This window comes from Rhinolophus ferrumequinum, chromosome 17 (assembly GCF_004115265.2).
Source record: "Rhinolophus ferrumequinum isolate MPI-CBG mRhiFer1 chromosome 17, mRhiFer1_v1.p, whole genome shotgun sequence".
NCBI lineage: Eukaryota > Metazoa > Chordata > Mammalia > Chiroptera > Rhinolophidae > Rhinolophus > Rhinolophus ferrumequinum.
Genome location: NC_046300.1, coordinates 37517826 through 37531857, shown reverse-complemented (window position 1 = coordinate 37531857; position 14032 = coordinate 37517826). Strand labels below are relative to the sequence as shown.

General features: G+C 44.5%; 1 protein-coding gene across 4 annotated transcripts in view; it reads right to left on the bottom strand.

The window, feature by feature from the left end:
- The window catches only part of MRAS (muscle RAS oncogene homolog), a 52664-nt gene that overhangs the window by 22875 nt on the left and 15757 nt on the right, over positions 1-14032 (bottom strand). For all 4 annotated transcript variants that reach the window (XM_033132187.1, XM_033132184.1, XM_033132185.1 and 1 more), the window contains one exon: positions 6552-6762. In XM_033132187.1, coding sequence (XP_032988078.1) covers positions 6552-6744 — 193 coding nt within the window. In that variant the 5' untranslated portion in view covers positions 6745-6762. The remainder of the gene's footprint in view (positions 1-6551; positions 6763-14032) is intronic.

Below are 14032 nucleotides of genomic sequence, written 5' to 3'. Positions count from 1 at the left end.
TCTGGCACATATCACAACATGACGAAACTTAATGTCACAGTGCTGAGTGAAATAAGCCATTCGCAAAAGGACAAATACGTTATGATTCCACTTACAGAAGGTACCTAGAGCGGCCAAATTCATAGAGACAGAAAGTGAATGATGGTCGCCGGGGGTGGGGGACAGGGGAGGGGGACTTATTATTTAATGTGCAGGGAGTTTCAGTTGGGGAAAATGAAAAAGTTATGGAGACGGAGGGTGGTGGGGTTGAAGAACAGTGAGAATGTATTTAATGCCACACTGTACACTTAAAAATGACTAAGATGGTACATTTTATGAATATTTTGTTTATTTCACCACACACACACACACACACACACACACACCCCTCCAGGGCTCTGCTAAGGCTCGGGTCTTCCTGCTTCATCAAGCCTGAGAACTGGGGTATGGTGAGTCACACAGCCAAAAGCCAGAGAAGGTGGGGTCAAAAGTCAGAGACCAGAAGAGAGGGCTGGAGAGCTGGGAGATGGGGGTGCTGACGCAAGCACACAGCAGAGGTCAGGACCTGGCGGTGGTGACATGTTCCCAAAGTGGGGCCCTTAACAATGAAAGGTGAGACAAGGATCCCAAGTCCCTGTGGGAAAGAACTCCGGCGGGCTTGGGGGGCCCACAGGCACTGGAGAGCCTGGCTGCTGGCCCCTGAGGTCAGCCATCTCCTGCCTCTCGGATTCTGGGAGGACAAGGGCAACGAGGCCTTGAAAGAAAACAAGCACCAGGCTTGGAATTCTCACAGAGGCTGTGAGAATCCTGTGTGGAAACCACAGCGGAGGCTTCCCGAGCGAGCTTCTGAATCTCTGATCTGAGACTCGGGTCAGGACTGGAGCACCTGACCCTCTGAAGGGCGTTGGGCAAGGAGGAAGAAGGGCAGGTGAGTGTGTCTGCTGACCCTGATAATCCAAGCCACACCCCCGTCGCCCCAGCCAACCCCACATTTCAACTCCCATTCCCAGAGGCTCAGGGAGCAGCTGTGTGTGGTGGAAAAAGATGGACAGGCTGACAGCACAGGAGACAAAGGGGCGTTCAAACCATTGCTAGCTGTGTGAATCTGTGCTGTATTTTCTCCATCTACAAATGGAGCGAACAACAGAGGCGACCACAACAGGGTCTGTAAGAATTAAAAGAGCACATGCAAAGTGCGTAGCGTGGGCCTTCCGCACCGTAACTGCCCAATGAATACCAGTATTGTCATCGTAATTATCATTCTCCTCTTCATCATCATTGTCACCATCGTTACCATTGTCATGCTGCCATGTTTCTGTGCTTTCTGAGTTGGAAGAAGAGAAACCCCGATATTCAGAGCACTTGGAAGGAAACCCTTGCTTAGCACCTCCCTCCTACCCACCATGGTGCGGCTGCTAAGGAAGCAGGACCTCAGGGCTCTGGATGCCCAGGGAAAGTCCTGTCCATCCCAGGGCTGCAAACTACCCCAGAAGGGCTCAGCCCCAGAAGGTGGCAGAGTTACACTGGAGCCTAAACCAACCAGTCTTTGATTGAAGTTCCCAAAATATGGGACATCCTTTTAAATGCCAGACTAATTAATATTTAGCTGTAATGTTTTAAGCCTTCCTTTTCTTAATACAAGACCTAATAGAGTGGGAATCTCAGATCTGCCCCTGAGGCAGTCCTGGGTAGGCAATGCTCTAAATCAAACCTGCCCCTTGTGACTACAGGATTCGAGGCATGGCACCTCGGGGAAGCCCACAAGCTTCAGAACACAGGCTTTGCAAATTCACGATTACACAGTAGGGCTCCCTTTCGCTGCTGTTACTGTTATAAATGTTATCATAAAATCTTTCTCAAAACCACCCTTGAGGAAAACTTTCTTCCCCTCAGAAATGAATCTAATACCTAAAGTTACTTTTTAAAAAGTTTGAAAAGTTTATATGGCTGTAGAGGGAAATAATATTTATTGAGCTCCGACTACATATCAGGCATGGTGTGACTCTCTTATACGCATTATGCAATGTTTTTCAGAATGTGTTCTGTGGAAATTGCCCAGAATGAAGTGCAAGAAATCGTCCTTTTAGGAAATCCTAAAGACAATATGGTTTACAAATACGCTTCCAATGTATGTTCATAGATATTGAAGTTCTTTTAAGTCCTGCAGTAAAGAAAACTGTTTATATTCCTTTAACTCAGTATATCACAAAGTATATATTCAAATGCGTGATATATGAGATGATTTTAGAACTTTCATACATGTAAATTTTTAATTTTAATAGTTATATGTATTTATTTTAATGTACGTTAGAAAAATATAGCTAGCATATCAAACCTGTAACTGCACATATATTGTTCAGGATTCATTTATTCATTCATTCATCATTCATTCATTCCACAAAGATTTACTGAGGATTTACTATGAGCCAAGCAGTATTCTAGATGCTGAGAACACAGCAGTAAATAAGGTCCCTGCTGTCATATATTTATATTTTATTGGGGAGTGACAAATAAACAAACAAGTAGATAGATTAAACAAATATATGTTCAACAGTAAAAGGTAAAATAAAGAAAAAGAGTTGGGCAGGCAGACAGGAATGACAGCGGTGGGGTGGGTACTAGTGTAGGTGGTTTGCTCAGGGAAGACCTCTTAGATAGGGTAGCAGTTGAGTGGAGACCCAAATGAAGTGAGAATGTATTTCTGCATTAATAACATTCTAGACAGAGAGAACACCAAATCAAAGTCCCTGAGGTGGGAACATACTTGATACCTGATGTAACTGTTCAAAGTTCCAGGGCTGCAGACAAGCCCCTGAAGGATGGTGCCCTGTAAAATTAAGATATAATTCAAATACCATAATATTCACCCTTTAAAAGTGTTTTTCATTTTAAAATTCAATTTAAAATTCAGTGGTTTTTAGTATACACACAAAGTTGTATTTTTTTTTTAAGTGATGATATGGTTCTGGTTCTGGCCAAGATGGAGGAACAAGGTCCAGATTTACCTTCTTACCTACAACAACCAAAACCAGATAAAATATAGAAAACAATGGTTTTCAAGACACTGGACACCAGGCAACAAAGGATGGTGACCCCTAGGTGATGGGATATAAAAAGAAGTGAGGGCACCTATGAATGTTCTGCTTACTGCCTTGAGTTTGTTTCTAGGCCACAGTGTAGGGAGGGAAAACCCAGGGATAAAGAATGTCATTTTACAATAATAAAAGGGTCAGCTCATCAAGAAGATGTATCAGTACCAAACATTTATGCACTTCATAATAGAGTGTCAAAATACATGCAGCAGAAACTGATAGGAAAAAACAGGCAATTCCCCCATTATACTCTGAAATTCAACACCCCCTCTCAATAGTTAACAGAACAAGTAGACAGAAAATCAATAAGGATACAGAAGACTTAGACAACACTATCAACCAACTTGATCTAATTGACATTCATAGAACACTCCATCCAATAACAGCAGAACTTTTCATGTGCACATGGAACATTTACCAAGATAGACCATATCCTGGGCCGTAAAACAAGCCTCAATATGTCTTAAAGAATTCAAATCATATACTGTACATTCTCTGACAAAATGAAATTAAAATAGAAATCAATGACAGAAAGATCTCTGGGGAATTCCTAAAGATTTGAGAACTAAATAATATATTTCTAACTGACCAATGGGTCAAAAAAGAAATCGAAGGGGAAATTAGCAAGCATTTTGAATTCAATGAAAATGAAAGCATAACTGATTACACTCTGTGGGATGCAGCTAAATGAGCAGTAGGGGAGATTAATAGCACCAAATTAGTACCTTAAAAAAAGAAAAAAAGAAAGAAGTGTTCAAATCAATGACATCAGCTTCCACTTTAAGAAGTTAGAAAAAGAAGAGCAAATTAAATCCAAAGTAAGGCAGACAAAAGGAAATAATAAAGAGTGGAAACCAGTGGAGTCAAATCAATAGACTTAAAAGTTGGTTCTTTGAGAAAATCAATGATATTCATAAATATCTAGCCAGCCTGATCAGGAAAAAAAGAAAAGACATAAATTACCAATGTCTGGAATGAAAGAGATAACATCACTGCAGATTCTACAGATATTAAAAGAACAATAAGAGAATATTATGAACAACTTTATGCCAACAAATTTGATAATGTGGATGAACTGAACAAAATTTTGAGACACAAACTACCAAAGCTCACTAAAGAAGAAATGGATCATCTGAATTGCCCTGTATTTATTAAAGACACTGAATTTGTAGTTTAAAATCTTCCTGTAAAGAAAACCTCAGGCCCTCACCAAAGATGTCCTCTTAGGTGAATTCTCCTAAACATTTAAGGAAGAAGTAATACCAATTTTGTTCAGAGTCTTCTAGAATATTGAAGAAGGGGCATACTTCCCCATTCATTCTATAAAGCCAGCATTACTAGAACATTACAAGAAAACTATAGAATAATATCCCTCAAGAACATAAAAACAAAAATTCTAAACAAAGCTTTAGCAAATCAAAGCCAATAATATAGATAAGGACAATTCATCGTAACCAAGGGGGGAGTATATCCCAGGGATGCAATAGTGTTTTAACATTAGAAAAATCAACCAATGTGATTTGCCATATTTACAAACTAAAAAAGAAAAACCGTATGATTATCTCAGTGCACATTTTTATGATTATCTCAGAAAAAGCATGTGATAAATCGAACATCCACTCCTGATAAAAATTCTCAGCAAACTAGGAATAGAAAGGGCATCAACCTGATAAAGGGTATCTATGTTAAAAAAACAAAACAAAACCTACAGCTAACATCATACTTCATGCAGAAAGTGAAAGCTTTCTCTTTAAGATCAAGAACAAGACAAGTATGTCTTTAGTCAGTGAAATAAGGCAAGAAAAAAGAAATAGAAGCCATCCAGACTGGAAAGGAAGAAGTAAAACTATCTTTACTCACAGACATGATCATCTATGCAGAAAATCCAATGGAACCTACAAAAAAAGCTAGAATAAGTGAGTTTAGCAAGGTTGCAGGTTATAAGATTAATATACAAAATTCTATAGTATTCCTATATACTAGCAACAAAAGATTGAAAACTGAAATAAAAACCAGTATCATTTATAATACAGATGTAGATATAAATCTGACAAAATATATCCAAGACCTGTGCACTCCAAACTACAAAACAATTGATGAGAGAATGAAAGACTGAAATGGAGAGAGAAACTGCGGCCATAGGTAAGGAGACTCAACAATGTTAAGATGTCAATTCTTCTCAAACTGATCTATAGGTTCAACACAATTCCAATCAAAATCTCAAATTTTAGAATTTAATGAATTCTAAAATTAATATGGAAATTGAAAAAAAACAAAGTTGGAGATTTACCAATACCTGATTTCAAGACTCATCATTAAGCTACAGTTATCAAGACAGTGTTGTATTCGTGTTAAGACAGACATACAGATCAAAGAAATAGAATATATGTATAACCAATTTTCATCACAGGTACAAAGGCAATTCAGTGGGGGAAAGAACAACCTTTTCAACAAATAGTGCTGGAACAATTGCATATCCATATATAAAAAATGAACTTTGTTCCACACCTCACACCACAAACAAAAATTTACTCAAGACAGATCATAAATCTAAATGGAAAACCTAATACCATTAAACTTCTGGAAGAAAATATAGGAGAAAACCTTTGTGACTTTGGGTTAGGTGATGATTTCTAAGGTACAACACCAAAAGTACAATCTAGGAAAAAACAAACTGATAAGTGGGACATCATGAAAATGAAAAACTCTGGTCTTTGACAGATACTGTTAAGAGAATGAAAAACAAGCCACGGGCTGGCAGAAAATATTTACAAATCACATATCTGACAGAGGACTTGTATCCCAGTGGTTTTCAAAGCTTCCCTCCTAGCATGACATTCTATGATTAATGGCTTCTTGTTTAAGAGAGACTCAGAGTATAAAGTAACAATTGGGAAGAATCTAGAGCAGTGGTTCTCTCACTTCAGCATCACGTGGAAGGCTTGTTAAAACACAGATTGCTGGGCCTCACCCTCGGAGTTTCTGCCTCAGAAGTACCTGAGGGTTTTCATTGCCTATAAGTTCCCAGGTTATGCTTCATGCTGCTGGCCTGGCCACCACACTCTGAGAACTCCTAATCTAGATCAATTTAGACTAAACTAGATATACAATGTCAGATGCAAGTTTTTTCCCCTCCAAGGTACGACTACTAAATAAACTATGCTTATTAAGAAATAATTTATTTCCCCCATTTTCATTAGCTCGACACCTGTAAATGTTCATCAGAGCTTCTGATCAGCAAGAAATAACAAACATGACATTATTGAGTTGGCATGATTTTAGCCCTGTCTCTTTGTTGAATATATATTTTGGTGTCCACAAACTGTTCAGAATTCACCCTGGAAACCATACACGGCCTGTACCAACTGTCTCATAAAGGCAACTTGAAGGAAACCATCATGCCCCACTGAAGCCTGTCAACTTTCCCTGACTCCCGCATCTAACGTCCCAGCCCCATACAGGGCTGCCCCCAGGTCTCACCGTCCAAGATGGCCCACTGATTGTCAATCTCTGTATGTTTCAGGTAGGAGTCTTCGATAGTGGGGTCGTAGTCAGGCACAAAGATCTTCTGGAAAAACTGGATGGTGAGGGCACTCTTGCCCACACCCCCGTCTCCCACCACCACCAGCTTGTAGGTGGGGAGGTTGTCACTGGGGACAGCGCTGGTTGCCATGTTTCTGGTGGGTCAGACCTGGGGAGGCAAGACATGCGGAATGAGGCAGGGGGCTTTTCCTCTCTGACTTAGGAGAGAATATTCATGGGTTTTCCTGCCTTTTTTGTGGAGTAATAAACACTCCCGATTATAGAAAGTTTTGAAAATGAAGAAATGCAAAACAAAGTAACAATGTTACCCCTGGTTCCACCACCCAGAGACAATCACTGTTAAAATGATTTATTCAATCATTTACTGAATACCAACTATGTGCCAGGCCTGGTCTTGGGGACACAGTACTACGAGATGCCAGGTGGTCTTTAACAAGTACAGCCAAAAGTCCTGTCAAAGAAGCTTTCCCACCACTGAACTTTGCCCTATACCTGGACAGGTAAACATGAGGGCGTTAGTCTGAGCAGGGATACGTTCACCTTTCACATCAGCTCTGACCACTGGACTGCAGAGCCGAGAAGGATTTGAGGCTGCCTTTGCTTAAAGGGCTTAGCTACCTGAGCTCATGGTCTCGGGGGGTCCCCAACAGCTTAGCCACCTGAGCTCAGGGTCTCGGGGGGGCCCTTCCAACTCTCAGAATTCTGTGATCCTGGCTCCTCAGTCTTCTTGACCTTTATTATGCACAAAGTCATGCTAGAATCTCGTGGCATCGAGTCAACTCTGTTCTAGTTGGGGAGCAGGAAGGGAAGGAGGAGGGCTAAGTTTTGTTTCGATGATGTTGAGTCCGGCTAAGGCCATAGTTCTCAGCCAGGGGCAATCCCCCCAACCCCTAAACACAGGGATATTTGCAATGTCTGCAGGTATTTTTGGTTATCACAACCAAGTGGGTGCGACTGGCATCTAGTCAGCAGAGCCAGGGATAGTGCTAAACATCCTATAATGCACAGGACAGTCCCGATAACAAAGAATTGTCCACCCTAACATGTCCATAGTGCCAAGGACAAGAAACCTTGAGTTAAAATGACTAGGAAGGAGCTGGAAATGTGGGGCCAGGATCCTAAAGAAAAATTGGGCCTTAAGAGAAGGACAGATTGTGAAGAGGCAACAGCAGAGAAGTAAATAGCGACTTTTGGGGGAAACAGTGTCACAAATTACAACAAGGAGAGGCAGGCAGGGAGCATGGAAGGAGCATTAAGAAAAATAGGAGGGAAACCAGGATCTGTGATAATTATGACAGAAGCCCATAGTTACCAGAGGAAGAGGTTGACAGCATCGAATGGGAGGGGAGAGTCACTTTAAGAACAATTTCAGGGTTGTTGGCAGGGACCTAAGCTGCTAACTGTGGGTCCTGCCAGGGAGAAGCAATGCCACCTCCTGGCAGGACATTCCTGGGTAGCATGACAACTGACCCTGAGCCGAGGGGTGAAAGCTTGATCCTACTTCAATGTACTAGAAAAGGAAGAATCTGTGCAAGTTGGGAGGGGGACAGGCATGGCGTATGTGTGACTGGGGAACATAAGGTCTTGTCGTAGGGGGTGAGGAGCATTGCCCAGGAGGACACGGTCTGGTGTCCTGCGTACATCGCTGCTGCGTGAGGAGCCACTGACCTCCCTGAACCATAATCTCCTTACCTGTCAGATTAAACGGCTGAATTTTACAGTTATTTTCAGCTCGAAAGGAGTCCTCCAGACTAGATTTCAGCAGGAAGGGTGTTAGACACGAATGTGGGTTATGTGGCCACACTGATTTGCATGGGGCTGCGGGCAAGAGTCATTGCGTAATCTTTTGCAGTTACCGAAGCTTGATGTTGACATTTAGGATTTCCCTGCAGTGTGGGGAAGTAAGGGCTTTAATACACTGCGGGTGAAAGTGCAAATTTGTCAAAACTGGACTGAGAATTACACTTACATAAATATATCAAAATTTCAAATGGATGTACCCTCTCTCGCAGCGATACCACATGTGAAAATTTACTTTAAGGAGATACTCAGACACCTGTACAAAGATGTTAAGAATCAGGAAAAAATGAAAATAACTTAAATGTTGGGGGAAGAGGATAAAGAAAAAGTTTATTTGCACAATGGAATACTATGCAGCCATGAAAAGGGATGCTACTCACTAACCTAGAAAGTGTATATTATGTATGAAACAAAAAGGCTGTAAAACAGCAAGTAAATATGATTGCACTTCCATGAAGTTACCCATCTATGAACCTACATGTCTAAGATGTGCATCCAGGCATAGAGAGGATTAGCAGGTGGCTGTCTATAATATAGATTTCAGGGACTTTCTTGATTTTTCTATTTTCTACAACAAGCATGTATTATATTTGTACACTAAGAAAGGTTAATAACATTAAAATATTCCCAACAAAATAAAATGTTCAGGCCACCAGAAAACATGCGATTCCCTTTCCTTTGAGTGGGGATTTAAGCTCCTTTGCTGCAGGAGAGAAGGCTAGGTACCAGCTGCAGCCCCAACATCTGGTTCCACCTCTCCCTGTATGGGGATAAGCTGAGGCTTCAATGAACTGAGTTCTCTCACCTGACAGAGATAGTGGTCTGAAGGGGCCAGAGAGGAGTTGGAGGGAAACAGAAATGGGGAGAGGAGGGTAAGGGCCAGCTCCATCTCCCCCTTGCCTCTCAGGTCTTGGAAGCGTGGTGTCAGCTCCTCACTGGCCCTCCTGAAGCGCGGTCCTTGCCTGGGGTGGATTGTGACACCGAGCCAGGATAAACACGTTTGTCTGTGAAAGAGGCTGTTTTTAAAGCTCCCTTCCATTCTCTGCCGGCAGTGACATGAATAAAAAATACTAAGTGGGTGGGAAGGTATCAGGAAGGAAAATTGTTTCTCTTGATTTTCTTCTCAAAATAAAACAAGATAAGAAATACATTAATAAATATGCTAGAGGACATGAACTGAACCTGAGTCTGTGCTCAGACCACCCACAGCAGAATCACCCGGGCACTTGCTAAAAATTGCCCTCTGTGTGCCATGCGAGGCAGCTGGCAGGAAACGTTCAGATGAGGACCCCCTTCCTTTTACAGTGCCCTGCACTCAGGGGTTGAGCCCCCGAGATACCACAAAGAGCCAACTCAGGGTTCCCTCCCGACTCAGACTCAACGGAACAAAGTTGGAATGCAGTTAACGTAAAAGTTGGACTGGGTCCCTCATGGTGAAAACCCTTCAGTGCTGCCCATCGCTGATGGGTCAAGTCTGGGCTCCTTTACCAGACATTCAGGGCTGTCATCACCGGCCGCCATCAGTGGCCTCTCTAGTGGTGCCTGTGCTGCAGCTTCTCACACTCGGATCTCTCCCTTGAGCAGCTCTGTGTTCTCCCAGTGCTGAGTCCTCAGTTCTCCCACACTGAGTCCTCAGCTGCCCCCAGGACCCACAGGAAAGCACACTCCCTTTCACAGGTCAAGCCTGGGCCCCAGAATCGCCTCCCCTGGGAGGGGCTGCCTCTACCATGGGTTTGAGCCCTGAAGTTCCTGGTTCAGAGACCACCATCACACCTAAAATCTCCTATAGGTTTATTATGCACAAGGGCAGAGAACGCATCTTGTCGCTACCTGTAGCACCAGAGTCCAGCACAGCACCAGCATGGACCAACAGATGCTTGCTGAAGGAGCTGGAAGGTCAACACTGGCACTGCTAAACCACCATCAGACAACTGACTAGCCACAGCACCAGCCCTCACCATGCAGAAGGCTAAGGGGCAACTCTCCCAAACAGACATTGGGACTGTATCCCTTCCTTTACCAAGTCAGACCAATCACACAGATAAGATCTTTCTGGAAGCAATGGTGAGCCCAGGAAGAAAATAGGGGTTGCCACGGTAGGAGAATGAGTCCAGAAAATCTCCCAATTCATAAAGGCTTTTGGCTGGATCTTCTGATGGACATGTTTTCCCAGTCTTCAAACTCCCCCAAATAATCCCTGACTAAATGATGTCTTTGTAAATGGGGAGGGCAGTCAAAATACCAGGCTAGTCTCACGTGGTGTAAAGAAAGATCTTTTTAAAGTCACCACAGGCTCTGATGAAAGCCACCACAGGACAAAAGTTGGTTGGTGGTTAGGAGCAAACTGCTCACATTCACAATGCCCCTCTCTTCTCCAGCTATTCAACTAGAAAGCCCCTTAGAGATCACTCTAGAATGTTGGTTCTTCACCACGTGGGGGTCATGGATGGCCCCTTTGAGGTGGGAGGGTGGTACAGGTGGACCTGAGGTTCTTCAAGTTTCTGGAGTCTCTCCTACTGACCAGTTGAGGGATCTTGGACAAGTTACCAGTCACAGCCTCAGTGTCTTATTTGTAAGGTGGGGTTGGTTAGAAAACCATAATTTGCAGGATTGCCCTGAGCATAACATTTACATGAATGAAATTTGCCCAGCTTGGAGAAGGCGCTCAAACGTTTGTTCTCTATCTAGCCTTGTTTAGTGTGTGTGTGTGTGTGTGTATGTGTGTGTGTGTGTGAGAAAGAGAGAGAGACAGAGACAGAAACAGAGAGAGAGAGAGAGAGAGAGAGAGAGAGAGAGAGAGAGAGAGAGTCTGACTCGCCGTGGTGGCTGCACCGTGAGGCTCACGAATTCTCAGCCTCCGCCCGGCTGCCATCTCAGCTCCACTGCAATCAGATTCCACAGGCCTGCGCGGGAACATCGCCCATCACTCAGAACACGGTTTCCATGGGAAATGGCTCTGAGATTGCAGACAGCCCCCTCCACTCAGAAACCAACTTTTGGAACAGCAGCCGTTTGGCTACTGAGTGCGGGTTCCCATGGCAACCACTGCTCTGAGAGCCCCTCCCAGTCCATGGGCAACCCAAACGCTCACTCCTCCTGGAAATTTCTTCCTGAAAGGCAATATCGCCGCCTCAACAACCTTAATAATGTGTGTACAAAACTGTTATGCATCTTTAAGCCAAGAAACAAGCTTGGGGGGCTGTCTTTGCTCCCTTTCTCTCCCCATGGTTAGCACCATCATGCATAGTTTGAAGTTGTTCTCTGAAGGGCAGATTCGCCTCCTCAAGCAGCTGGGAAGTTCCACGAGGACAAGAGCCCTATCTCCTCATTCCCTCGCGTCTCCCAGAGCCAGGCGGGGCCAAACACATGGAAGGCTCGGGCTCTGTACAGTGACTCCACACCGCCCCAGTGCAGCCTTCCACGCCCCCAGCCTCCCCGTGGGCCAAGAAGCAGGATGTGATGCCCATTCTTCTGACAGGGGCAGGGTTGACTGATGACCCCAAAATAACTTTTTCACAGACATTTTCAAAGTGTTTTTAGGGGTTCTGAGACGTCCTGGGAGCAGTCTTGTGCAAAGCCCCTCTCAGTTCTTAGGGGGAACAGCCTGGAGGGGTCAGGAATAGCCTTGAACTCTACAGTCAGGCAGCTCGACATGGACTCCCTGGGTGACCTGGAGCAAGTTTTCTTAATTTCCAGGAGCTTTAGTTTCTTCATCTACAAAGCAGGAGAACAGGATACTCAAGAATGTATAAAGCCCCAGTAAACAAACAAACTAACAAACAAAAACTGGAGGGTTCCCCAGCAAGGGCCGATTTGCACTGATATGCAAAGTAGTTGCGCTCCTGGTCTCCCTCCAATCTGGGTGACCCCAGTGATTTGGACCGCTTACCTGCCCCAGGCACACCTCCTAGGGCTGCCAGTGATCCCAATACTATATCAGATATAAATGCCTCGGACAGCAGTGGGCCCTAGCAGCTCCCCCAAACAGCAGTGCTCAGTGGTTAGACCACTGAATCTGCCCCTTTCTCTCCAGGTTCCCAGTTTCTAGAGCTTCTACAGAGCTTATTTCCCAAAGAATACCCCCAAACGCTGCCCATTTTTCTAAGCAGGCACATGTGAAAGAAATGGCTTCAGCTGCAGACATTGTCAAGGGGTCCATAGGTTTCCTGGCCTCTCCATGTACCCCAACCCCCAGCGACCACTACTTCCTAAGCAGTGTCATGTAGTCCTGACCAGAACACATCGTAGCCCAGGAGCGGCTCAGAGCAGTCACACCCCCACCACCTAGAGGACATCTGCGCTGGATTGGTCGGACACCAAAGGTCATGCTACTGCCTTGAATTCTTTTGGTAACGAGTTTTGCATCCCAGGACTTTTCTTTGTCATTGTGATTCCCTCATCCATAGGGCACTCTTCATCCTTGTGGCTGCTTCTGTGGCCCTGACTATGCGACCACAGATTCTCAGAGCTGGGGCAGTGGCCAACCCAGGGCCTCTCCCAAAGATGTTGCCAAGTTTATTGAAGGTCTAGTTTCAACTGCTTTTTGCTTCTCTATTTCTATACTAATTATTTTAAAGATTCTCCTGAGCTCCCAGTTGAACTACAAGTTGTCTAGGTAAATAAGGCTGGAAGAGGGGGACACATTCATCATTACTGGAGCTCTCGGGAGAGGGAAGAGACTTCCATTCACATTAAGCTGAATCAGCCCTGGGAAGCTAATCTCATCTCTATGATATCTGGGTGTGCCCAGTTCAGGGGGATGAGGACACATTGGGGGGGCATGACCCCACCCATATGGAGGAAATGGCTCTGCATTCCAAGAGCTGCCCTTCCCCTCTGCACAATTCCCAGAAATGGGCAGCTTCCCCAGGGCTGCTGATTTGTAGGCTGTACAGAAATGGTATGCAGTCCTGCCAGGGTCTAGGCCACGTGGCAACCCTTGGGGCTTCACTCTCCCTTCCCCACGACTTTGCTCCAGCCCTTTGTTTCACACCTTTGTTAATCCAAGCCCAGCACTGTCACTGTACCACCCAACCCCTTCAGGAAGCCCCCAGTGCATTCAGCTCACTCCATTACTAAGACTAACCACCCACCCAACCATGTGCGTTATTCTATGCTGTAGAGGACCTTAAACATCATTGGGTCTAGATGGTGAGTATGTGGCATGAGTGCTACGCCTCCTACTCCCAGAGCCATAGCAGACGTCACTAATTAATCACGGTCCTCTTTCCTGTCAGTCTTAGAACTCTTTTCAATGCAGCACTCTTGGCAGCCAGAACCAGGTGATTGGTCCCGAGAGGAAACTTGTTTGCCATCCCTGACCTAACCCACTACTCATCTGGTTCCTTTTAAAACATCACACATCATCACATCTCGTGGCCATCGTGTGCCATGGGAAGGGCTCGGCACCTTTAGGGGTAGCCTGCTTGCTCGTTTCTGGATATAACCTGTAAGGCTTCACTCTCCCCTCCTGAAGACTGTGCTCCAGCCCTTTGTCTCACACCTTTGCTCACCCAAGCCCAGCACTGTCACTGCATCACTGCTTATCTAGCGATAACCAGGTCTTCTGTTAATACCATTAATAGATTGTATGACCTAAGTCTTCTGTTAATACAGCA